The sequence below is a fragment of the Spea bombifrons genome, chromosome 4 (assembly GCF_027358695.1).
Source record: "Spea bombifrons isolate aSpeBom1 chromosome 4, aSpeBom1.2.pri, whole genome shotgun sequence".
Lineage (NCBI taxonomy): Eukaryota > Metazoa > Chordata > Amphibia > Anura > Pelobatidae > Spea > Spea bombifrons.
In genome coordinates, this window is record NC_071090.1 from 69,855,855 (window position 1) to 69,880,767 (window position 24,913).

At 39.8% G+C, this 24,913-nt stretch overlaps 1 protein-coding gene across 2 annotated transcripts in view; it reads right to left on the minus strand.

Moving 5' to 3' along the window:
• Positions 1-9,253: 9,253 nt before the first annotated feature.
• Positions 9,254-24,913, minus strand: part of NRF1 (nuclear respiratory factor 1) — a 29,830-nt gene continuing 14,170 nt past the window's right edge. The window contains exons 6-12 of one of the 2 annotated variants that reach the window (XM_053463098.1): positions 23,352-23,510; positions 22,845-23,039; positions 19,978-20,079; positions 19,427-19,581; positions 19,193-19,225; positions 17,020-17,144; positions 9,254-11,022 (exon numbers count right to left, since the gene is read on the minus strand). In XM_053463098.1, coding sequence (XP_053319073.1) covers positions 10,862-11,022; positions 17,020-17,144; positions 19,193-19,225; positions 19,427-19,581; positions 19,978-20,079; positions 22,845-23,039; positions 23,352-23,510 — 930 coding nt within the window. In that variant the 3' untranslated portion in view covers positions 9,254-10,861. The remainder of the gene's footprint in view (positions 11,023-17,019; positions 17,145-19,192; positions 19,226-19,426; positions 19,582-19,977; positions 20,080-22,844; positions 23,040-23,351; positions 23,511-24,913) is intronic. The other variant, XM_053463099.1, reaches the window with a different exon arrangement.

Genomic DNA, 24,913 nt, shown 5'->3' on the forward strand with positions numbered 1-24,913 from the left:
TTGATAAACAGAAACACAATTTCACAAACCTGTGCATATATTTGCACCCAATCCATATGACTTAAAGGAACACTCCAGCCATCATATGTTTTACTTTACAAATGCTCTTTAGCTTGCCGGAGGTGTGCGTAGCTGAACATATCTCATGCTGCCACTGAGCCCATGTGGAAAATCACTGGCCACAGGTTCCTGTGCTGGCTTGTGCAAGAGTTCTTGGGACGCTATAATGAAAAGAATTCCTGAGATTTCAATGAGAGGACTTTTATTGGCTTTAAGCAACCAAAAACAGGACCAATGGATAGGGGTACTGGAGCTGCAGCTTCTCCGTAAGGATGTCAGTTATTATTATAGTTGAAGAATGCTTATTAAAGTACTTCAAAGAACATTAATTGTCGGTGAGGCTTTGAAAATCCTTGTTTGGTTAATTAAGTACAAATGTAAAAAATAATCTTATGATACTATATACACATAACCTGTGTTGTATTCTGGCCTAGGCTGACTAGGCCTAGAGCAGTAGGCCCTGGGGAGCGGCAGCCCTAGCACCACTGCTCAATGGGCTGGTTACAAAGGAGAGCACTGATTCGTTCAACAGGGTCATTAACAATATGGTGGGCTGTGCTGAGCTGGCGCAGCCCCCGATGGTTTCCTTCTCCCAACCCAAGGAGTGGGCAGCTGCAGGCACTAGGGCAGAGCAGAAGATAAATACTACACAGCAGATAACATGTAACTAGTGCTACAACTGGAAAAAAATATTGACTGTAATATTTCTTGCAGTTAGAAGCACAAGATATATTTCAGTTTCTCTCTAGTCCATTCACGGATCCAAAGTTTCTCGCCATTAATTGTTTTGGAACATGGAAGAACCTACCAAACAAATACAAACAATATTCTCATATGAACATTGTTAAAGCTTATAAAAGCCTATGTCATTTGAGTGTTCAATTAATAACACAGAAAATAGGAGCTTGAATGTAACCAGTACAAGCGGGCAAGTAAAGCCAAGTGGCCCCTCTGCCCTCCCCCATTGTAACTAATACACTTATAGACACTGCACGGAGCCTGAGCCGGTCTTGAAAGCATCTTGCACATGGTGCGTTATATGCATGCCGGTCAGTATTGGGGCCAATGTCCAGGCTAGAAACCTGGAATATGATTGTGCCCATGAAAAACAAAAACGGTTTTTGAGTTATGTTTGATGAATATGTAATATTGTTGTCCAATCTCCTTGTCACTTGTCACACCTTGTCAAAGTTCTTCTGCTTTCATGTCTCATATCAGTCAAAGTGGATTGTAGAGCATATCAAGTGGGAACGTTGCCACCTTGCATGTTTCGGTCTATAAGTACTTGCAATATATTAGATTTAAATGCATTTACAGCATCACCCAATGAAATATGGGAATATAGAAATACACATCTACTTTCAATGTCCCCATTTGTTGATGTTCTGCCTACACCCTGATCACAAAAACCCAAGTTTGAAGCATCAGGTGTCCCCAGAGAGGGTCATTAGCAGTCTTTTTGCCTAAGGGCCTCTGGAATGTAAATCCAACCCTGCTCAAAAGTATGTTACCTAAAGCATAGAGCTCAGTTTAAAAATTTAGAATGTTTTCTAAACCTCTTAACATTTATAACATTTTCTTTTCCTTGTCTACATGATCAGCTCTAGTATATCCACTAAGGGAAGAACACGACCACACAAGTACTTAGCATTAGTAATAAACTAAATCATTTAATAAATCTACCTGCTCAGTTATATGAATATTAAAATGCCACTCCTTAAACAGCTTTAATGATCATGGGCCTTTAAGTGCTTACTGTTCTTTTGATAAGTGTTATTCATCATGCATACTCCCTTCCTCTCAAACATAAATCACATATTATCCTTTCAGGTTCTAAATAAACACATTTAAATAGGAAGCTTTTAATATTAATTTCAACCCACACATGGCTCATCTGGCTCTGTATGAAACCCTGCTTTCCTGTTGATTTTTTTCTCGAGTTTCTTCTGCAGAAGACTTTTGATTAGCCTTGCTGCAATAATTTTTTTCCATTGGTTTTTTTTTCCTACCAATTCTGTGGGTAACGTAAGCAACAGCCTTTTTTTTTTGGCATCAAGTGTGTTACAAACGGCTATCTTGTTTTCTCTTTTATGATTTTTCTAATACTTAGGTTAGACAAGTAACTGTGCAAGTAACGTACAGCTCAGGAAGCCAACAGATAGATCTGATATGAATCGAAACACTGACACCAATAATGCCCAGGTTACCATAGGAATACTACATGTGTTTTCTGATGGTGGTTAGGTGTTATACGACTTGTACTACCACGGCAGATTAAGAGCTACTTACTCTCTCTCCTTAGGGTAATGGATCTCAAGAAGATAGACATAATTCTTTCAAGTACAACATAATACATGATTCCATAACATATATATACAATAGAGGATTTTCTCCTTCTTATGGCATAAGAGCTTTATGGTACATTATTATTTATTGTTTTATATAGCACCATCATATTCTGTAGCACTGTAGAATAGGGTCTTCCCCATATTTTGGCAGCAGTGCATTTTGTAACATTATCTGTAACAGTGCACATGATGTCAAAGTGTTTTCAGAATAAGGAAAATCTGCAGCAATTAAGATTGTAGAAGTAGTAAAAGCATAGCTGGCCAGGATTCAGGTGTTGGGGATGCCAGGCACTGGAGTGAACATGTTATCCACTGCCATGGAAGATACACCCTTGGGTCTGAAATGCAGACTGGGAGTAGACTGTGTGCATCACATTGTGCCAAGCTATTTTATGGCACATACACAAATGCAGTTTGTGAGGCGCTTGTACATAATATTAACTTTACAAGCTGAAAGTGAACACATCCTCCAATAAGCCACGTACTAGGCTTCACAAACATGTAATGGCTCTTTCCAAGAATGGGAGATTAGAGCGGTCCTATAATTAGAACATACCCATGTAGCTCCCCAATAAGCTGGCACTAACCAAGAACCTTAGATGCACCTTGAAGGGTACATTGGAGAGCCACATGACCATACTGTCCGCTAAAAGTTCTTAACGAAAATACAAGATATAGACCTCGACCAACCCTTTAGCAAGAATATAACCTTTACAATATTGCACTGAGAACGACAAATCCCTGCCTAACATAGGATGCCTTCAAGAACTATTGTTCCATACAAACAGCTATGCTTTCCAGCTAAAACCACTTGAAGCATTTGTCTAAACTCATTTATCTACGTGAGAAGGCATGTAAATGAAATTTTCATACAGTGGAATAATCACATGATTGCGGACCACCTTTGCTTTCAAAGGATTTAGAAACATAGAATTTGATTGCAGATAAGGACCACGTAAAGACTCAAACCTTAATTAATTCTAGGTCTCAGCTTCAGATTCAGGAGCCATATGCCATACATGTGTAAATTACCTCACTGTATTAGCCTTTACTACAGAGGTGTCCAACATGCACCCCCCCCCAGTGCATTGAGGTGTGGCCCGCATGAGATCTAAAACGGTAACTGCACCTTCAACCACTGGCGGATCCACTGGAGGGGGGTGCAACAGGGCAATGACCCCTCCCTCCGTGAGATAGACAAAGGGTTTGTGTTATTGTGAGTGTCTGCATGCACTGGATACATGTGATAGTGCGAGTGCCCTTTCTGAGGTCAGGGTCTGGATCCATCCTTGCCTCCAACTGTCCACCACATCTTTTAGTTGGAAAGAGTGCGTTCTGTGATACACTCATACTGCAAATTGTGAATTATGGGGCTCTGTGACACCAACATACATTGTATGTATTCAAAATACTCACTCTATCCTACAAAGCTCTCACTAACGCCGCTCCCCCTACCTATCCTCCCTCATCAGCAAATATACTCCAGCCCACCCTCTAAGATCCAACAATGACCTGCTCCTCACATCTTCACTTATCACCTCCTCCCATGCCTGCCTACAGTACTTATCTCGCACAGCACCAACCCTCTGGAACTCTCTTCCCTGTGCTGTCCGACTCTCACCAACTCTACCCTCCTTCAAACGCTCACTAAAAACGTTTCTCTTCAGGGAAGCCTACCACTGACATAAACTCCCCCTACATTAACGTCATTCACTACCACGCAGTCCTCACCTCCTGTCTCTCACCCCTTATCCACCTAGAATGTAAGTTCCTGCAGGTACAGGGCCCCTCATTCCTCTTGTATCTGTATGTCAATTGCTTGTCGTTATCTGTCGGCGCTTTATAAGGTATAATAATAATAATTGCACATTACTAACAGTTAATCTAAAACAGTTGACTGATTTTGCAGTTGCCAAATTAACCCTGTATTAATATGCATTACAACACCAAAAGGCCATATTTTCTCTGAAAGAAAAATACATGCGGCATACACACATACATTTCTAATGAAATGGTCCACTGTACAAAAAAAACTTGGGACACCCGTGCTCTACTACTTCTGCTGGGAGGCTGTTCCACTTATATGTCACCATCTTAATAAAGTAACATACGGTTCCCGATATCTGTTTTTGTGATCAAACTATTAAATGTTTATTTGCGGCTGGGTGTCATGCTTAGATCACGGTCCCTCCCTGCCACGCTTGCGGTGCTTATTATCTATCTTTGTTCCTGGGTTATTTAAACACAACTCAGGATTAAACAGAGTCCTACAATGAGCAGAAGGTGGAAGCCAGCAGGTGGGCCTGACCCTCTCATTTAATAGCGATTAGTGAAGATTAAAGTCACCATTCATCTGCTGAGAAGAAAGGCTCCCCGCCCCCTCAAACCGACATGTCAAGGCACATACTGTATGATACTATTTACTAAGAGGCCAACGCATTAGTCTGTTTTTATACAACTCTCCTGTATGTAGTCAAAATATGAATGGCAATGGGCTTCAAGGCTTTGCCTCGAAACAGAATATGAAATATTATGACGGCAGCGGGCCACGATCAGTTTATGAGATGGAATACTTAAAACCTTTCTAGAGGACTGTGTTCCTACAAACAAACTTTTGGAAATATCTCAGATTCGGCCTGCCAATAACCAGCTTACCATTACAACACTAACTTGGACACTGTTGTGCCTTGTAGGACTGACACCGATACCTCATCACTGAATTAAATACAGGTTTAGGGATAAAACAAGCAAATTCTCCCTGCATGTTTGTATATATAAGACGGATAATTTAGATTTTAAGACAATTATCACAATTCATGACTATATTTTTCAGATAGTAGAAATTCAAATCAAAATAGCCTGGACAGCAAGCATTCAATAGCCTAAAAAACCCATAAGGCACAATCACGATAACAGGTATGTAAACGCATATATAGATACAGCGCATCAACCTAACACACTTCGTCCGCACCGAACAAATGTGATGTTAGTTATGTCAAACTAATTTACCAAGATGGACAGTCAATTCTGAAACACACTGAACTGTACACTAACTTTTAAATGTTACAGCAGTCATTTAGAACAACCTCGACAACTGAAAAGCAGGATGTAAACCATAATATTACAATACATCTTTTTCCAATTCCCCTCATGGCGTATCCACGTGTGAGGCATCATCCAGTCTCACAGTAGCAGCAGTGCGACTACTAGCAGTGTAATGACTTAACAAAATGAAAGCCGTCAAACAGATCTCTAAAATTATACGCACATACAGGGATCCGCCATGCCTGCTTTGGATGTTCAGGGTAGAACTTGGGTTTTCATTTATGGAGAAGCATTTGTTTTCCAATGCCCCGATGGTTTACTCACAACCCACTTGCTTTCTGTGTTGCAACTAGCCACAAGTTCATAAGGGATAAACAGAGGGACGTCACTAAGCCAAGTTATCTCGGAATCTCCCAGGTATGAATATATTTGGTGTAGTCCACATAAGTGTTGCAGTCAGGGTATTGCTACATAGTAGTATAATAGCATTACATTTAAAAAAAGAAAAAAAAATACAGAAAGAGAAGCAAAACCATCATTAGTACAAACATTTGGTGTAATCAGCACACCACCATTCATGGACATTGCATGACTCAATAATGCAGTTATTAAAAAGTTACAGTAACAGGATTTAACAAGACAGAGCATATAAAATATTCTTTGACACATCAAGAAAAGCCATGCGTAAATAGGGTGTTGGTACAACAGAGGTGAGTGCAGTAATCGAGACTGAAAACGCGAGTGGTCCAGAAGTTGGGATGGGATTAGTCCTTCTCTTATAGACTGCCAAACATCTTCAATGGAACCCTTCGTGTGCTTTTGGAAGAGTACATGAAGTTACAGACTAGTATGAGCTGTACCTTCTCTCAACAGACTCCTTCAGCTCATATACATATTATTTAGATATATTCCTGCTGACGGCAGTTTTTCCAAACAGTAGACATGATCAAGGACACTCTGAAGTGTTATACACGTGACACTTATGAAGCAATATTGACCAAATCCTTTAAGTATAACAGATCTGAAGAAGGCAAAGCAAATACAATTTTTGTATTAAACATTTATTATGAATACAAAATCTTGTTTTCTGACATAAACAGAGCTAGTAGCGGAACAGTTTAACATGTCCATTCATTATTTGGTGAAACAAGGAGGGCCAAAAGGCTGATGTCCTTAAGCACGTTATTAAAGCAAGTTGTACCATGTGCGTAGCTAACACGAAACTTCAAATGTCCATTAACATGGCTGGGTACCAATTCTTTCCATAGAAAGAAAAAAAAAATGCTGTTATTGATACAGACATGTCTATTAGCACTCATAAGAGCTTCCTTCATTAGCCGGCAGAAGCAGGTGAATATTCCTCGCTCACCTGTCACATACAGCAGGCCACAAGGGGGTTTCTTTGTCTTTGCATAGAGTCAGCTGAAAAAACATGGCTTGCCTTTTATTAACCCTTTTATGCGAGTGTTAAACCACAGAACGGAAGCTTCATTCACAAACAGCGTAACAAACGAACATGTTTATTTTAACCAAATCATAACACTGAACAATGATAAAATAAACATGCCTTAACAAAACAGATGACGCGTATGCTTGAAGGTACTGGACAAAACAATTAGTAGTGGCACAAGAAATTCAAATACTTACCTTACCTGTTCCTATATCAAATTCTATATTCCTATACAATATTCACAGGCATATAGCATTCATTTACTTCCAAACCCAAGTCATAAAAACCACCAACCTGCACTGGAAATGACTCAAGATCTAGTGGCTTATGTGTGTGCTGGTAACACCACAGGACTAATAAAAATTCCCTGAACCAGTTATATTTATTTTATGGGAGAAAAAAAATTGCTGAATCCAAATTTATTCTTTATGCTCTAGAATAGATCTCGAATGCCAGACTAAGAGGCCACCATTTTGGATATCTGAGTTGCCACACCGTACTCTAGAAATCTTTTTTCCTAAACTTTACACAAAAAAAGTTACTACAGCATATATGTCTTACAGGACTTCTAGGCTTTGCTCCAATTGGGCTCAAAAGTATTGTCTATACAGCTTATTGTAATCTGAGTAATAATGAGTAGCATTTGTGTACTTGTATTCTTTGTTTCAGATTTACCTTCTGAACTTAATAGCCCATATGTATATGCAGGTGTTTTTAAATATGACAACAATGAACATTAGACTGATAACTAGAGTAGAAGCATCTACCGGCCTTAAAATGTCAGATGTTACATATTTCATTGAACGTATCACTACAGGAAAGCCTAGTGAAGAAAATGAGACATTTACGTACGTTGCTTAGATCTAGGTTCTAGTAATCGCGTGTAAAACATAATGAGATCAGACTGGGTATTCTAGGATACCTAGGCGGTTAGGGGACCTGGGGGCTAGAATAATTGATCATTTTATTCTACATTAATGGTTACGACTGTATAAATGTATCAACAGCACATGGGATACTTACTTACAAACAGTCAGCGCAGTAATGCATCAACATTTGGTAGTGGAAAAAAAAAACAACAAAAAACAGTAGAATTTTGGCATGCAGCTACACTGTCCAAATTCCACAATTACTTGCGGAACGTGTCAAGAAAAGCACGTATAAACAAATCTGGCCACTATATTCACATAGATGCAAAGTGAAAATTGAATTACCCGTCGCCTAAACATGACATTCTAAACAAAGCATACAAACCCCAGATATACAAATGAGCAGGAAATTATGACTCAATGTCCAATTTTAGGTACAGTGCCGACACGTTTTAATTCATTTTCTTTGATAACAAAGTATGCTGCCGTAAACAAAACATTCAGGTTGCTGAAAAAATCCTCAACAGATAAAAAAATAAAAAGTTGTACAAGTTAGCCTTGTTATATATAATGTTTGCCTAGATCATGATAAAGGAACAAAAGAAGACATTTGATATTTGTAATATTTAATGTTTCTGTACCATAGAGGTATTTCATTAACCCTAAACCCTACTCAGACCAAGAGAGGTAGCAGCCCTGCCTGAGGAGGAAAAAAATGGTGGCCATAGATAGTCCTTCTCTATCTAAAACACTGCTTAACTCGGGTAGTATGGAAATGTGTTTGGAAGCAAAACTGGGTCTGCCAAAAAAATAAAATACAAAAACATAGGAGCCTATTGTGGCATTTAAGCCATCTCCCCAAACAAACCCATTTATTCTATCATTCATATATTGTAACTCTGTTATAAAGCAATCTAACAAGGCAATTGAAGCCTGCAAGTGACTATGATACATGTACTTAGAGAGAAATCATATAAGTGGCTGAATATTAGTAAATTTAAAGCGTATGGATGAATCAGATGGCAGTGAATAGCAGAAGTTTTGTGGTAGACGGAAAAAGTTGGAGGTACCCATCTGCTCTAATCCTATCCATCTTCAGCATCATGCCACTGAATATGTTGAAGGGGACTAATAGGTTAATCTAGGTAGCTATTACAGCCATGTTAATGGCTGGAAATACAAATTAGGAGACTTGAAATATTCAGGAAGTATAGCAGTAGTATTTTAGGAGTTTTAGAAATTGCCTAGCTTTGTGTGCAGAGATCCACTAAGCAAAGAAAAAAAAATCGGAATTATATCTAAAGCATCTTCTGAACATTTGACACGTATGTTTATCCTGCTCTTACAGCCATCAAAATGCATAAACAAGCTATCGCGCCCACTGATCTTACTGTACGAAGGAGGGCCCCTTCACAATATTCTGAATAGCTAATCTGTGCTATGACTTGTATTACTGTGCTGAAAGTAACTCAAATATTGGATGTATTGCAATTGGCTATCATGATTTCACAGTTAAAACGGAACAAATTGTCTAAATAATACATGGCTTGATTTGCAAACCAATTTTCAAATACATAAAAGCATTACACGTATGGCGGCGTTTCAGTAGAACACAAAGGATTGACGTTAAAAGGAAATAGACGGCTGAATTGCAGACCACTCGCAGCAAAATGTTTGTCACGCAGGTATTTTGGTATGATGTAGAGAAACGCAGAACCCAAAACTAGAAAGATGACACTAACTTTGTAAAAACAGCTAAAATGCAGCTACACTCTGTCCAAACATTATGCAAGACTTATCTTTTATAAGGAAACATAAAAATACTGATGAAACTAAGTTCGGTTTTGTATAACTGTGGCATCTGAAGCATTAGCATTCTCCATGATAATTATTAAAAAAAAATGTTTTTGAACTCTAAACTACACCCCTAAGAGGTCTAAATGTAGACAGCCCAATTAATTGATGTTGAATAAAACTGAAATGCAAAAAGCCTCAATATATGGTCTATATAGGGCTGCTGCACCTTTCAGGTAGGGGACCATTAATCATTTCAGAATCCGTTTGTGTACGCTATGTATATGATGTCCATTTACTTTTGTCTACATGAGGCGTATAAAATGTCAGTAAAATATATATAGGATTTAGTAGAAGCACCCTTTACAGCGGACATCTCAGTGCACGGGAAATGTATTTTCTTTTATTTTACTGCATCCACCCAAAGATTGCTTAAAACCAACTGTTTATTCATGTACTTTCAGAAATGAGTAGCATGCCACAGAAACTGAAGAATACAGATGCCTCTAACTGGGGGTGGCCAACCTGCGCCTTATCATCTGTTGCTGGATTATCTAGCCACGGCATAGCGGAGCCAGTAGCCCAACAGCAACGGAAAAACAGAGGCTGCTCCAGATGCTCTGTTCAAACCCCCTCGTCTGTTCCAAAATTACTGTACAGATTTTACATTTTACAGACTGCCAGTCAGTTTCCCATTTGGAAAGTGTCACATGAACAAATAAGTTGTCCATCCAGTTATAGTTAAACGCATCTTATTTCAGCTAACATGTCTGTGGAGGCAGGCATTTAGAAATTCATATTATTGGTTCAAAGTAGTCGATCACTGATGCAGGCAGCTAATGGGGTGGCTGCAAATCGAATTCAATTGGCGTTATTCCCCACCAATGCCAATTATGTCTATCCAGTCTTCGAAAAAGGAAATATTAAAATCCAGAAAAATATTACAGAACTGTCCATTTTATTGCCAAATGAGATGGCGCAAAATTGTCAGCGAAGATGTGGGTTTCCTTCTTCTGTGCTTAGCTGACCTCCTTTACAGCTGAAGGGCTTAGCATTCAAAGCATCTTTGTTATTTTACTTAAATAAATTAAATCTCATAGGAAAAGCAGTGAGACCAAATGTTGGACAAGGAAGTTGCTGTGTAAAAAAAAAATTAAAAAAAATAGAAATGTCTTTTTTTTTTTTGAAGTTCAAACTGGAGATCTCATTCAAATGCTTCAAAAATCCACACATTGCCCGAAAGCCGAAGACACGACGTAGACAGGAAAACTCATGACCCTTCATTGGCTGGACAGTCATTGCTCCAACGTAACCACCTCTACTGCCTGTCCATCTACTGTGACAGAGTCCGATATCCTTGCCGTAACTGGTGCCATAGCAACTTGTACTGGTCCGTTACCCTGCGTCAGGCTCGTCACCACTGTCTGATACATGCTGACTGGGATCTGCACAAGACCTGGGGAGGAAAAACAAGACAACATTTAGCTTAAGAGAATATTGATATTAGCTGCTCACTTCTAAACGAGATCATTTTTACTATAATTCTTTTGCATAACATTTAAACAGACCCGTAGAATGATTACAGTCAAAACCATGCCTCTATATGAATGCTTTCAGAAATAAAATATGACAAACTCTGATAAATCATCAGCTGCACTTTATTGCCAAATAAGCTGCATTCAAATATTTGATTTTATGGAGGAGTCTGGCACTGGAAACATTATATAATATAAATGTGTGTTAATGCAAAGGATGGGAAGCCATGCATTCCTACAGTAGAGAGACGTTATAACAAGTGACAAGGGGCAGCAATGCAGATACCGCCTGCATTACATCTCAGCGGACAGACAGCAAAGTGATTAAGCCTATGACATGTATTAATCAGGTTTGTGATTGTCCCGACACTGCATCTGGTCCGGTGTGGGGCTTTGATTAGGCTAATCTAGTCTGCACATGTTCATAATCCAAAGTGGGGATTAAGACCCTTTCAGTTTTATTAAAACACAGCCACGTTTTAGTAACACTTGTGTCGCCAGCAGACATCATGGAGTTGGTCAAAACTGCAAAGCTTTTTTCCCTTGCACCATACAACTCAAAACAGGTTAAATGACAGGGTACAGAAAACGATAGAGAACAGCTTCTGCCACAGCCCCTGCCACAGCCCGTGCTCTCAGCTGCAAACATTAAAACCGCACAACAAACTGATCTTTGATGAGCGTTATAGAAAATCCGGCCTAGAACAACCAATGGTGCTCTAACAAAATACACAAAATGGAAATCATACCACCAAGGCTGCTCTGTGGATTAGTATGCAGATGTCAAGCAATGATTATTATACACCATCATTAAACCACCAATTGCAGCGAGTTGGGTCCCATTTCACTGCATTACCTACGTACCAAGGATGCGGTAGAATAGCGTATCTGCTATAAGGAATTCGGAGACAGTCATGTCCCCTCCCTGCCTCTTGGAATATTAGGCAATGAAGCTTTATGTACTCAATCCCACCATAAAACCTTAAAGCCTTGAAGCACATGTGACGGAAAACGTCCCTTTAACTTTCATGTAGTGTATGAAAATTGTAAGAATCAATAAGACAGCCTCAAAAACTCAAAATGCATCAGCATATTTTATAAATACCATAGAAAGCCATGCATGTATATTTAAAATAATTAAAATTTAAAATATAGTTTATATAATTAGTAAAAAAAAACGTTAAATGGAAAAACTGCATTACATTTGTCATTTATGTCAGGAATATGTCAATACTATTTGGCCCTATGAATCATTGAATACATATGAAATTAATAAACATTATATTTGAGAGCAAAAATACAAAGGCTATATATAATCTTCTTATGATTTCAAACTTATTTCAACATATGCTTTAGAGCTGTGGAGAGCTGCATTATCTGTGTGCTACACCTGTTGGTTGAGACACAAAACCGGCTTCTTAAGGGATCAACCTGGGACTTAAAAGATACTTAAGGACAGATTTAGGCTTGTTTTCTACTGGACAAGTTAGCTCAAATGTGCTGGCTGCAGTCTTATCTATCAATATCCATCTCTGGTTTTCGACCAAAACAAAGTGAGACATTTCAGCAATTTAATAACAGAAGAGAGAGATAGCTTAAAGGGATGAATAATTATGCAGGTCCTGAAAACAGTGAAAATGTGCCCCATGATTGAAATGTGGCTCCGAGTATACATATTTAGTGCAGGGAGCTGTGAAATGTATTTATATAACACACACATACATATTATATATACTATTTCTGATCCATTTGCTGCTACTTTATTGGGAGGGGGGGGACTTCTAAGCAACCCCACACACATCTCTCTCTCTATAATTTATATTATTATCCATATTATTATATAATTTATATATATATATATAGATATATAGATATATACACACACACACACACACACATTAATTTGATTAATAGCACTAATATCTATGCATCATGCATGGTAAATACAACAAATTGTTACTGGTGGCAAAGGTTGGAGGGGATGAGCACGCTTGGAAAGAGCATGACTGTTCATTGTGTGAAGGTATTAGACATTTGAAACAATCCCACCGGGGAGTGTTTGTCTAACACAGGTTGGAAGAGATGAGTTAATAGAGCTGGTTCCAAACTTTAAAAGCTAGAATAGAATTACTACAATCCTGCAGGGGCAGCAGAAGAAACAATCTAAAAATCAGAGCAAATGATAGCAGAAGAGGGGAGATGGGGATCACACGGAGGATGCCGAGGAACATAGGCCGACGAAATATGATTGTTTCATAAGCTTTGGGTGAACCATTCATTACTGTAAAAATGTCGCCCGCCTGCTGCCACACCTTTGGTTCAGCTGGTGGCTTTAAACGTTGTTTACAAAACGCATTCTCTATGCAGAGGCCAGGACAGTGACTACCTCACAGAGATGGGAAAACCTGCAGTGCGGAGGAACGGGCTGAAGCCATCCTGCATCGTTCCCGCACAGCTGTTTGCCGGCTCGGGATTACTGCAGTCACATGAGCTGCTTTACAGCACAGCAAGCTGTCGGCTGGTGGGAAGGTCACGGGGAGGAGAAGGAATCAGGACACGGGCTCTGCTCCATCCCACCGCACTGCAGCATGAAGGAGGAGGAAGGAGCTCAAGGCTGGCTACACACCCAAAAGCCGCGGTGCTGCAACGAGGCAATCAGAAGTATGCAACGCCAACCCCATGCCTGACGGAAGATGTTGAACTGCAATTAGTTATGCGATGCTTTCACTTAGGGACTTTAATTGCAATTAGGTCCCAGATTTTGACGCTAGCAAGTTACAGGCGCTGCTGTGATCAGCATGCATCATAATGAGGCAATTTATGAAGACTGTAGTTATATCGAAAACACACCACACTTGGCTTATCGGCTTGTCTTAGTTCTAGTATTGTCATACCCTTTGAACGTATTTGTACTGTAAGAAGCCCTGTGTAAATTGTTGGCGCTATATAAATACAAATTAATATTTTAATATATCGCATTATATTAATATAATGCATTTGCTACCGAGGTGTTCCCAGAATGCATTCATTTTCAATATCATAAAAAGGAAAGTACGACTTGATAAGGGTGTAGAGTATGTGGATACTGCAATACGCCTCCAGTGTAGTATGTGTCGTCTATCCTAGAAGCCAGGTAGCAACTGCATCTCAAATTTCACTATTGATGGATAGTAATCGGATATATCACAAGTGAAAAGAAGAAAAAAAGAAATATCAGAAGAGCCTGCAGGCAAAGCAGATCTCAATACAATAACACTGTTCATCTAGTTACCGTATATAAACCACAGATAACGGCAACCCCCCACCCCACAATTTGTGGGGGCTGCTGTGCATTTATTTGTTCAGCCCGTGTTTAAACTCGTGCTGTTGAAACATTTATTACTGCTGGATGGCTAGCGCACATTTAAAAGGAAAACAAGACTCACATTCACATTGAGGGTAAGCACGTCTCCCCCACCCACCCTCCAGATTGGAAAGATTTACTTTACTAGACAAGATGGGTACGCAATTACTGCAGCCTTCTGGGATTAAAGCCAGCTTCCCATTCAGATCATATTACTGATCTCCTATAAGTGGTGCCTGTGGGCAACTACTACATATTTACAAAAATATACATTACAAAAAGCCCTTTGATAGAAGGTCCATTTCTCCGCCCGCTTCAGTTATTAATACAAAAAATGAAACATGTTTAAAGCTTAGGCACTTGTGTGCAGGAACGTGATGATCTGCGTGTCAGAGCATTGCGGCACCCAGTTCACTAACCATCATCCACTAAAAATAGCACATTCATGAAATTTACGCTACACCCTGGCTTGACAAATCAGGGGGCCAAAACAATCATTGTCTGCTAATGCCAATTTTAGATTTTTGTAACGGGCTCTCCCCAATTGTCCATCTGCCCAATTTGTGACACACGGATAGGAACTCAAATCATGGTTGTAAGTGGAACAGCAGCAGTACTGGCAGCTGGTGGGGTTTGATCTCCTGGCACATGAGTGTGTGTCAGTACCCTCTGGGAGAACTGATGATATCTCTGTTTGCAGGGGTTTGGTTAGAAAATCACCACAATGTCATCTTCCTTCTTTGACCTCCTTTCCATGCGTCTGCTAAGAGTCTGATTATATACAGACTATTTACAGACAGACACATATATATATATATATATATAAATATAAAATCTTTTAAAATTAAAAGAGAATGCTTCAGCTGTCTGAGCTGGAAAACTGCTTGATCGATTATAGCAACAGCCAAGACAATGATAAGGCTATAGGTCGTCTTTGAACTTAGACTCCCCAATAAGAGTGCGTTCCTTCCTTATATCACACCAGTATACCAGCCGTTGTAAAGTTATTGTAAAGAGTTGCAACACTACAACACTAACAAACACCCATATCACTCACATCATTGGGTATGCTACTCAAACGGCTGATATTCATTTTATATACAAATTAGGAATTTGCCAATTCACAGATTAATCAGTTTTAGACCAGTGTTTGTTGCTACATATTTTGCCACGCTGCGTAAATACAATAAGTGATATCAGTAAACAGATGAACAAGTGCCAATGTTTAGCTTTCCAAATCACCTTTGGCCTCCTTCCTCTCGGTAACCATCTCATCTGTACACTGTTTCCTTTCACATAAAAGATAAAACCCTTCTTTCTGTGGAATTTCTAAACTAGGGGTGCCAAGATATAGGGCTTGGAGTTGGCAGAACGGTAGACTACTGAATTAATGTGTGTGTGTCTGATATACGTAGCCATATCACCATCACCGATCTGGGAAACACTATGGATTTTTATTGGTGTACAGAGAATGAATTCCCTTTCCTCAAACCCGACTATATTTTAATTCATATTACTGGCATCAGAAAAAAAAAAGGATTCCTTCCAGCCCGCCTCCCAACATTATCCAAGGCAACGCAGACAGCAGCTCAGATCTGCTTTGTGAACTATATTTAGGATGGGTTGATGGGCAGAGGAAGACTAATCATTAGCTGTGCTACTTCACAGTAACATTTGACACCACGACAATATTGTGCTGTGCCGGGGCAGAATATACACGAACAGACAGCTCACGCTTTATTTACAACATGCAGAAAGCATCCGAGTGCCAACACCATAGAAATGAAATCTCTCCAGCCGAATGCAAGAGACGGCCAAACAACTCTGGTGTCTATTACAAGTGAATAAACAATTCAGAGACACAAGAAAGCAGGGCAATCTTATTCCAATGATATTTTGTAATTTTAAATGAAAAAAAATTCAACTTCATTGAAAAATATTGTATGTTGTGGACCGAGATACACAATGCACTCCGATCTCTGCTGTCTGTGTACCAAGCTGTGTACAGTAATCCCATCCTGCGTGCGTCAGGCAGCAGTAATGCATGGCTGCTCTCAGTATTAATTGATAATCTGGGCAGTAATCCACCCCAGGCTGTCGTCGTTAAACGTATCTAAATTTAACACAGCTAAATGCAGGCAAGCTACATTACAGCAAAAACACTGGATGCTCATATTTGAGGATGAAGTCTTTCGGATGTTCAAGATTTGTTAGGCTTTGCATGTCATATATAACAGTGTCCGTCTACTCTGGGTTCATCGGCACACGGATGGCCTGGTCGTCGTATGTGCAAAACAAGAGCTGATGTAGACAAAAGTCAAGGCAATATGATGTCTGACGCGACCATCATAAAACATTTAAAATGAACAAAGCAGTACAAAAATCTTAGTTGTTAACTGCTGATTAAAAGTTTAAAGAGACTGGTTCTAAAATAAAATAACAAACATGCTGTAGATCAATTCTCTTTGTATGAAGAAGAATATTATAGTACTTTTTATGGAAATGCTTTGGGTTCAAACAAAATACTTGATGATGCACACAATAAATAGCAGCGGATGATATAATGTTCTCCTACCGTTGGCATCCTGCACTCCAGTCAAGGCTCCCACAGCTGCTGCCGTCTCACCCGACAAGACTATCTGTCCTCCTCCCTGCAATGTGGCTTCTGCCAAGGTGGCTACAGCATGAGCTGCGGCTTCACTGCAATTACACGTAGGAAAAGGAAAAACAAAATATATATATATATTTATATGAAAAATAAAAAAAGGATACAAAGAACCCACAAACCAACAGCAGCCCGACATACACACACATGTGCAGAGTTTTTATTCTAAACTAGTTTGTTGAAAAGAAAAAGCAATTTGTGCTTTTATTACTTATTGGTTTATAGCGTCGTTATATTGTGTAGCACTGTACAGTGCTAAAAACATAACCATCACAACACCATAGAAGCAACATGGTGGCATCACAGCTGTGATATACAATTCTCGACACAGTTTTGCTTGATAGCAAAAATATGTTAAGATGACATGTTACGTGCGGGGGTGTCAAAAGACAAAAATATCCAACATGCGGTGCAAGCAGAATCTCAAGAAAATACATAGAACTACATAATCATTGTGTAAATATGTGTTCTTTATTTCTTAAATAAATTCTCTACTTGGAAGGGATAAATCCATGATCACCCAAAACACACTGGCTAGAAATCTTTACTTAACTGCGCACCTAGGGCCAGATCTCTCTCTCTCTTTTTTTTTTTTTTTTTTTTTTAAACACACATAATTCAATACTAACCATTTGTACATGTTTAGCTATTGCTAACTCGGTTCCATAATATAACCTGGACGCACGTGGATCAAATAAGTGACAGGTGATCTGATATTATCTTAGCATCTAGCCATCCAAGGGATTAGGTGGAAATAACCAGGGATAAGGATTGAAAAGGTTTGAAATTACTATTAATTTCTAAATGCTGTTTGCTTCCTCTCAAAGCAAGGAGGAGAGCGGCCTGGATAGGATTGCAAAAATATTTTCTGCTGGCAGATGTGGATATGCAATCAAAACAGAGGTGGATGGCATTTTTAAATCGATCTACGGGTAACTTTTACCCAATAATTAAACATCCGATTTTGACTAAATTCAGATCATAGAATGCCATCAGATTGAAGGCTGATCTGGAAAAAACGAGGCTTACACTACAGCCAACCGGCTCTCACTAATTGTGACAGCCTTCTATGGGAAAGTGTCTACTTACATTAATGTGCAATTCCCTACTTAATCAATTTGAAGTTAGTATGATTTATTTTAAATGTTTAGTAACAACCTGCAATGTGCAGTTCACACAGTGAGCTTTTAACTGCCCAGAAACATGGCCCGGTTATTGCTGTGTTTAGTATTACAGTCACCATGCTTACTAGAATGAATATTTTCTAGACGCAGCACTCTCTAGTGGTAGAGGCGAAGACATACACATTAAACAACCCGATTCCTAACAGCATGATCTTGGGCGACCTCACGATTTACCAAAACTAAACTATATAGCAGGGGCGTCCAACCTGCATCCCTCCAGCTGCTGCAGGACTACATCTCCCATCTTCCTCAGCCAGCCCCTCAGCTGAAAGAGCATTATGGGAGATGTAGCCATGCAGCAGCTGGAGGGCCGCAGGTTGGACGCCCCTGCTACATAGTATTTCATGTGAAAGACATTCCTAATACTGTTTTATCGCAGTCTGCTTTCAGCATACATTTTGTTTAATCTAACAACTCCATAAACATATTCTTAACACATGTTGGTGCCTAGATTTGAATTCAACTTTTTAAGGTTTTCTGCACTATTTTTTGGCAAGTGGAGGCTACATTTAAAACAAAAAAGAGAGGGGGATGGTGAAAGAAACCCCTTTGCTACTATCTAAAGCTTGAACTACCAGTTTAATGAATGGGCACAACCTTAACTTATTTTCCAACAAGCATGAGATTAAGATATTCTCAGCTGCTTAGTTACATAATGATAAAGTAAAAGAGAGGTCTCAATAGGAGAAAAGCTGAACTTCAACTCAAATTCAAATTTTACATTCAACTCCCTTGACATCCCTACAAAAGTTAATAAGACCTGGGGGAAAATCCTCTACACAACTCAACCAAAGTGCCAATATCCTGCCTGATACACATATGCCTGACGTGAAATATGACAAAGAGGTCTCTGCTTAATAAAAACACGTACAAAAGAAAAAAAAAGAAAAATCACCTACTTGTACATGGGATCAATGCGTGTAGAAAATGCCCTATAATGAAAAAAGGAGTCTTCCATTGATTTAAATTGGTGGGGTATATCTTTTAAAGTAGTATATTAAATTATCATTGTGCCTTTAAACTATAAAACCATCATGACGGTAAGGGTACTGAGATTTTACTGGAAATTTAAGTAGCAGCAACAGTGACTACAGTAAACAATGTGAGAAATGATGACGTTTCAGCGCTGTTACCTGTTTAGTGCCATGGTCACAGTGGCTCCCTGGGATATATCATGCGATGCGGCCACTGCTGCTTCTGCCAAGGATGCCACGGCCTGGGTGGCTTCGGATGCCTGCGTCGTTTGAATGGTCATCTCGCCCCCCTGCAGCGACCAGTTCTGTTCTACCTGGATTTTAGAAGCACAGAGCCAAATGGAATAATCAACAGATAAACACCCGGGCCACTATATTTGGTTCTAACCAGGTACAACACAGACAAAGTAAAAAATATGTAGGGATGCATCCTATACACAATGACAGATTACAGGGCACTTATGTTGCCAAAACACCAATAAGGTTGTAATTCTGCAACAGACTATACAACATTTTTTTATGACTTGTTAAAAAAAATACAAAAATGTTATACGACTTTTCCCAAAACATATACAAATGTTAAAATGGGGCAAACTGACAGCATGACCCGCTATTCAACAATAAATAATTTCATGAACTCGCAGCAGATGTTATTCTGCTTTGTGAGTCAAATACAGCAATATTTTGGCCTAAACACACTTTAACTGTACCTCTCCATCACTGACTGTGGAGTAATTTACTTGCGCAACAGTCACAGTAGTTGGTAGTTCAGATGCATCGGCAAGAGTAGCGACGGTAGCACCCGTGCCGACCTGTTGAAAACAAAACATGGAACAAAACAATTAGCCATGCCAGTTGTGTACATGACGCAGAGTGGGTTTAACCCCTTCAGGACTGGGATTTTTAAGCTAGGGTGTCGCTAAAGGACCGGAGCCGTTTTTGTGTTTTTGCCATGTCTTTCTTCAACTGTAATTTCTCTCTTATCAAGTGGTGCACCCACACAAATCATATATTGTTTTTTTCAGCACAAGTAGGGCTTTCATTTGAAACCATATTAAGCTGGGTAGTACATTGTTTTATTTGAAATAAACTGGAAAAAGTGGGGGGGAAATGAAAAAAACACATTTTTTTACAGTTTTGTATACATACAAATTGTACACACATTGAACCAATGGGAAAAAATTATCCCAAATATATTCATTAAGTTGTCCTGATTTGGAAACCACCCAACATGGCCAGGATTTTTATCTATTTTGACCAGTATAGGGGAAAATATTGCAAGGCATGCATTACGTTTTTGAAATGTAATTTTTTTCAAACTAGGCATGGTAGTCTAATAACTGCAATAGTTGTCACAGATACTGATTATCCCCCCAAAATTATATGTTTATGAACAGTAGATAAGTCATGGTGTACAACTAGGGTCATTTTGACACTTTTCAAACAGGGATTTTATCGCCAATTGCTGCCAAATTTTTAGGTATTTTTATATTTTTTTGTTTTTTTTTTGCATATGTTGCAATGTTGCTTTAGATTTTATATTATATTTTGTATAGAATATGTGCAACTGCAGAAAAAAACACCAAATTGTGTTCACCAACATCCCCCGGTTCCAACAAGGCCTCACCTGCATGGTTCATGCAATTTTTGAGGAAGCTATGAGGGCAAAACTGGAACATGCGCATTTTCGTTTTCACATTTGGAATTTTCAGAAATTGGTTTCCTGGGCCCATATCCCATTTGGGACATTTTGGAAGCCCCCCACTGTAAATTACCCCATAAAAGTATATATTTATGAACAGTAGACAAGTCAAGGTGTTCAACTAGGGTAGTTTTGACAGTTTTCAGCCAGCCATTTCTTCACTGATGTCTGCAAAACTTCACAGGGACATTATTTTATTGCATTTTTAACGCATACATTTCAATGTTGCACTGAATTTCTTGCACACCATAAGTGCAACAGTGGAAGAAAACACCACATTTTGTTCACCAACATCCCATGAGTCCAACAAGACCTCACATGCATGGTTCATGCATTTTTTTAGGAAGCTATGAGGGCAAAACTGGAACATGTGCATTTACATTTTTTAAAATATTTTTTTCATCAGATTACTTGTAAGTGACAGGTTTAGGCCGCTGACATCAATCAGGGAGAACGATCAATAATCAGCGACTTAAAATGTCACCGACAAGTGATCAGGTAATAATTATGATTTTTTCATTTATTAATAATTTGTGTTTTTTCATAATTACCCTAGATGACCCCTCTCTCTTTGTAGAGCAGGGTCATCCATGGGCTGCCATAATGATCCGATCACTCCTATTGGCCAGGAGCGATCTGATCAGCCCAGCATTTGACCTGGAAGCACCCTGGACTTTCAGGTCAGTGCTGTTATTTTTTTATTATTATTATTATTATTTTATTAATTTTTTTAAATTAATTTTTTTTTAAATTTTTTTTTATTATTATTTTTTACATTTTTTTTAACTCTTTCAATGCTGATGCTCCATTGAAGCACAGCATTGACTGGTATTTAGTCCCCACAAGCTTGTGGGGACTAATATTAACCCTTGCAATGCTGCGATGGGGGTCATACACAATCGCAGCATTGAAGGGGTTAATTGAGGAAGAGGGGGGGTAGGGGTTAACTGAGGAAGGGTGAGGGTGGGGGGGCTGGTCTCCACACTCATGTGGAGACCAAAGAACCCCGTCTCCCTGTCCCTGAAGCTGCCTCTGGCAGCTGGGACACAATCTCCAACAGACTGGAGATTGTAGGGGAGGAGTCTCTCTGATCAGTCCTACAGGACTGATCAGAGGACTTCTGGGGCTCGTTTCTGCTGTTGCTGGTCTGCCTGGGTTTCCAGGCAGACCACCAGCAGCAGAGCCCCCTACAAAACGGAAATTAACCCCTTCAATGCCGCGATCGCGGCATTCAATGCCGCGATCGCGGCATTGAAGGGGTTAACGCTGCACTGACGCTCTCAAGGAGCGATCAGGCAGCAGGGGGGTGTTGGATCAGGCCCCCACACTTGTGTGGGGACCCATTCAACACCCCCCCCCTTTCCCCGAAGCTGCCTGTGGCAGCTGAAACCGCGATTGCAGATCTTTCTGCAATCGCTGTTTCTGCCTACAAAATCACTCCGTGGGAGTGATCGTAGGCTTGGGGGCGGGTTTAGAGAGGCTGTGCTGTCTGCCCAGAACTCCTGGGCAGACAGCAGCAGCAGCGCCTCCACGATCACCGCGATCGTGGTGATGTGGGGGCGTTTTTTGGAGGAGACGTACCTGGTACGTCCCGGTCTACCGGTGACCAGTAACCAGGAAGTACCAGGTACGTCCCGGTGCTGAAGGGGTTAATGTGTTCACAAGTGTTTGTTGTCTCTGGAAACGTATGAAATGTATCTATTATCATTGCTAATGGATGGATGAGTTATATTAAAATATCACAATGTAGGCAAACAAACACGGAGAGCAGCTGACAGATCACAGAAGATGATCATCCCACCACCGATAAGATGCTTGTGAAGAGTTAAGTTACTTGTGTGTGCACGCATGTATCTGGAATACACAGAAAAATACCTGAATGAGGGATACAGTGCCATCTGGGTTGCTAATCGTCTGTACCACAGTCTGTGAGGGGACGAGATGGGCAATACCATGGGTAGTTGTCACTTGCTGTGTCTGCTGGTCTTCAAATGCATACAACAGATCTTCCCGCCCATGCTGTTTGTAACAGTTCTTTACGATTGTTCTCAAGGCTTGAGTCCACGAAACCTAAAATAACCACAAATAAGAGATAATGGAAAGAGCGGTTTGCAACCATTAGAGGAAACAAGCTACATGAGCCCCCTTATGCAAGTTTTGCTACGAAGAACATCCAAACTCTCAGATAAGTAAATTCATCTTTTTTCAGCAAAAGTACGTTTTAGTTATTTAACACAAAATGTGTCTTTTTAATGCTTGGATATATATATAAACGTCCATACATGTATGCGCACAGATGCTTTGCAGCAAGAAAGGAGGTATAAAAGTATCTGTGTCTGTGAAGTAGACCCTGACCGCTTGCGAGAGAGAGTGCTTACTTACCCTCAGTTTCTGCTCCTCAGTACGTACATCGCTGCGAACATTTGCCCACGGGATATCATCAGGCCACCAGATGGGCTTACAACTCTCCTTGCCCCAGCCTGGTTTGCCCCGTCCTGTGGAGTATTTCAGCATCTCGGGGATGAAAGCTCGCAGCTGAGCCTTAAAGAAGAAAAAAAAGGGTCAACTGTAGTTTGTAAGATTCTGTACGCTTTCTATGATAGACAGAAGCCCGACACCACAATGTACAGAGAGGCACGTCCTTGAGCTATTAAAGTGCTTTTAGAAAATAGTTTATGGCGTGACTGCTGCAGACCCGGCCGTCATGTGCATTTCACGACACATCACTTCTCATCTACTGCTCCATTTTGCAACCCCAGTCCCCCCAAACTGGTTTTCTGTTCTGATAGATAATTATGTTTAAACTCGCGTGCTTGACATCCTCTACACCTCTTTCTCACTTTGGGGTTTGCCCTTTATAAGATACAAACGTCTGGCTGCTGGATCATTCACTGCCAAGAGATAGGTGAAACGCACTGGAAGTGTGCAGAAACCCAGCGCTAACTGATAAAACATAACAGCGGCCAGCTTACAGGTAAGGGAATGGGCAACGCTTGCTCTGAATTTGCAAAACCACATTGGGCAGACTTTACTGATTGTGGAATTAAATGTCTGCCTGGCTGTCACTTTAATGTTAAAGGCAACAAAATTAAGGAGTATTCCAATGTTCAAATCACGACATCCCTGCCAACTGGCAAATAGACATAACTTTGTATAATAATTATAACTCAGACATGAAAATATGAGCCTATGACAGCAACATATACACTCCCTGGCTATGGCTGGTGTAACTTTATTCTCAGGGGTAAACAGAAGACAAATGCAATCCTTTGGAAAGATTACACATCCAGATGCTGCAAAGGAACCTTGCAAGTCTGTGGGGAAAGATACACAGTAGTGATGCTGACACTTGGATTTGTCTGACTCGTTAAATTCAAAGAGGCCAGATGTCTCAACGATTAAATAGCGTATCCTCATCCACTCAAAAAAAAAATAATCGAAAAAAAGTAGAAAACAGTTTTCCAGTGCACTGAGAATTTTGAGAAACCAACTTATCTGAATGACTGCTTCTCTCTGATCGCAGATAGAGACACCGTTGCCAGCACTACTGCTAATAGATTGTGAGCTGGCAAAAGAAGGACCCTCTGCTCCTTCTGTTCCACTAAGTCAATGTTTGTACATTATAGTACTATCCTATTGTAATAAAGCTACACAATTTTCTTACTCAAAATAAATAAAATCTACTGTAATAAAGTGTTTTTGAAGTGTACAACTCTACTTTACAATACACTGAGAAAATTGATTCTAACTAAATCAAAAGATCATTTCGACTTTACATCTTAACCAACAGCAACCGGAGTGAAAACGTGAAGTATCTCACTGATACATTATGTTTCCAGAAAATTCCTTCACGAGAAACCAAAGTTATTTTTCAACTTCAGTGCTACTTCAAAATGCTGCTTTGCTCAGTCTGTCTGGTATGCATTTCTATGTATACTGTACTG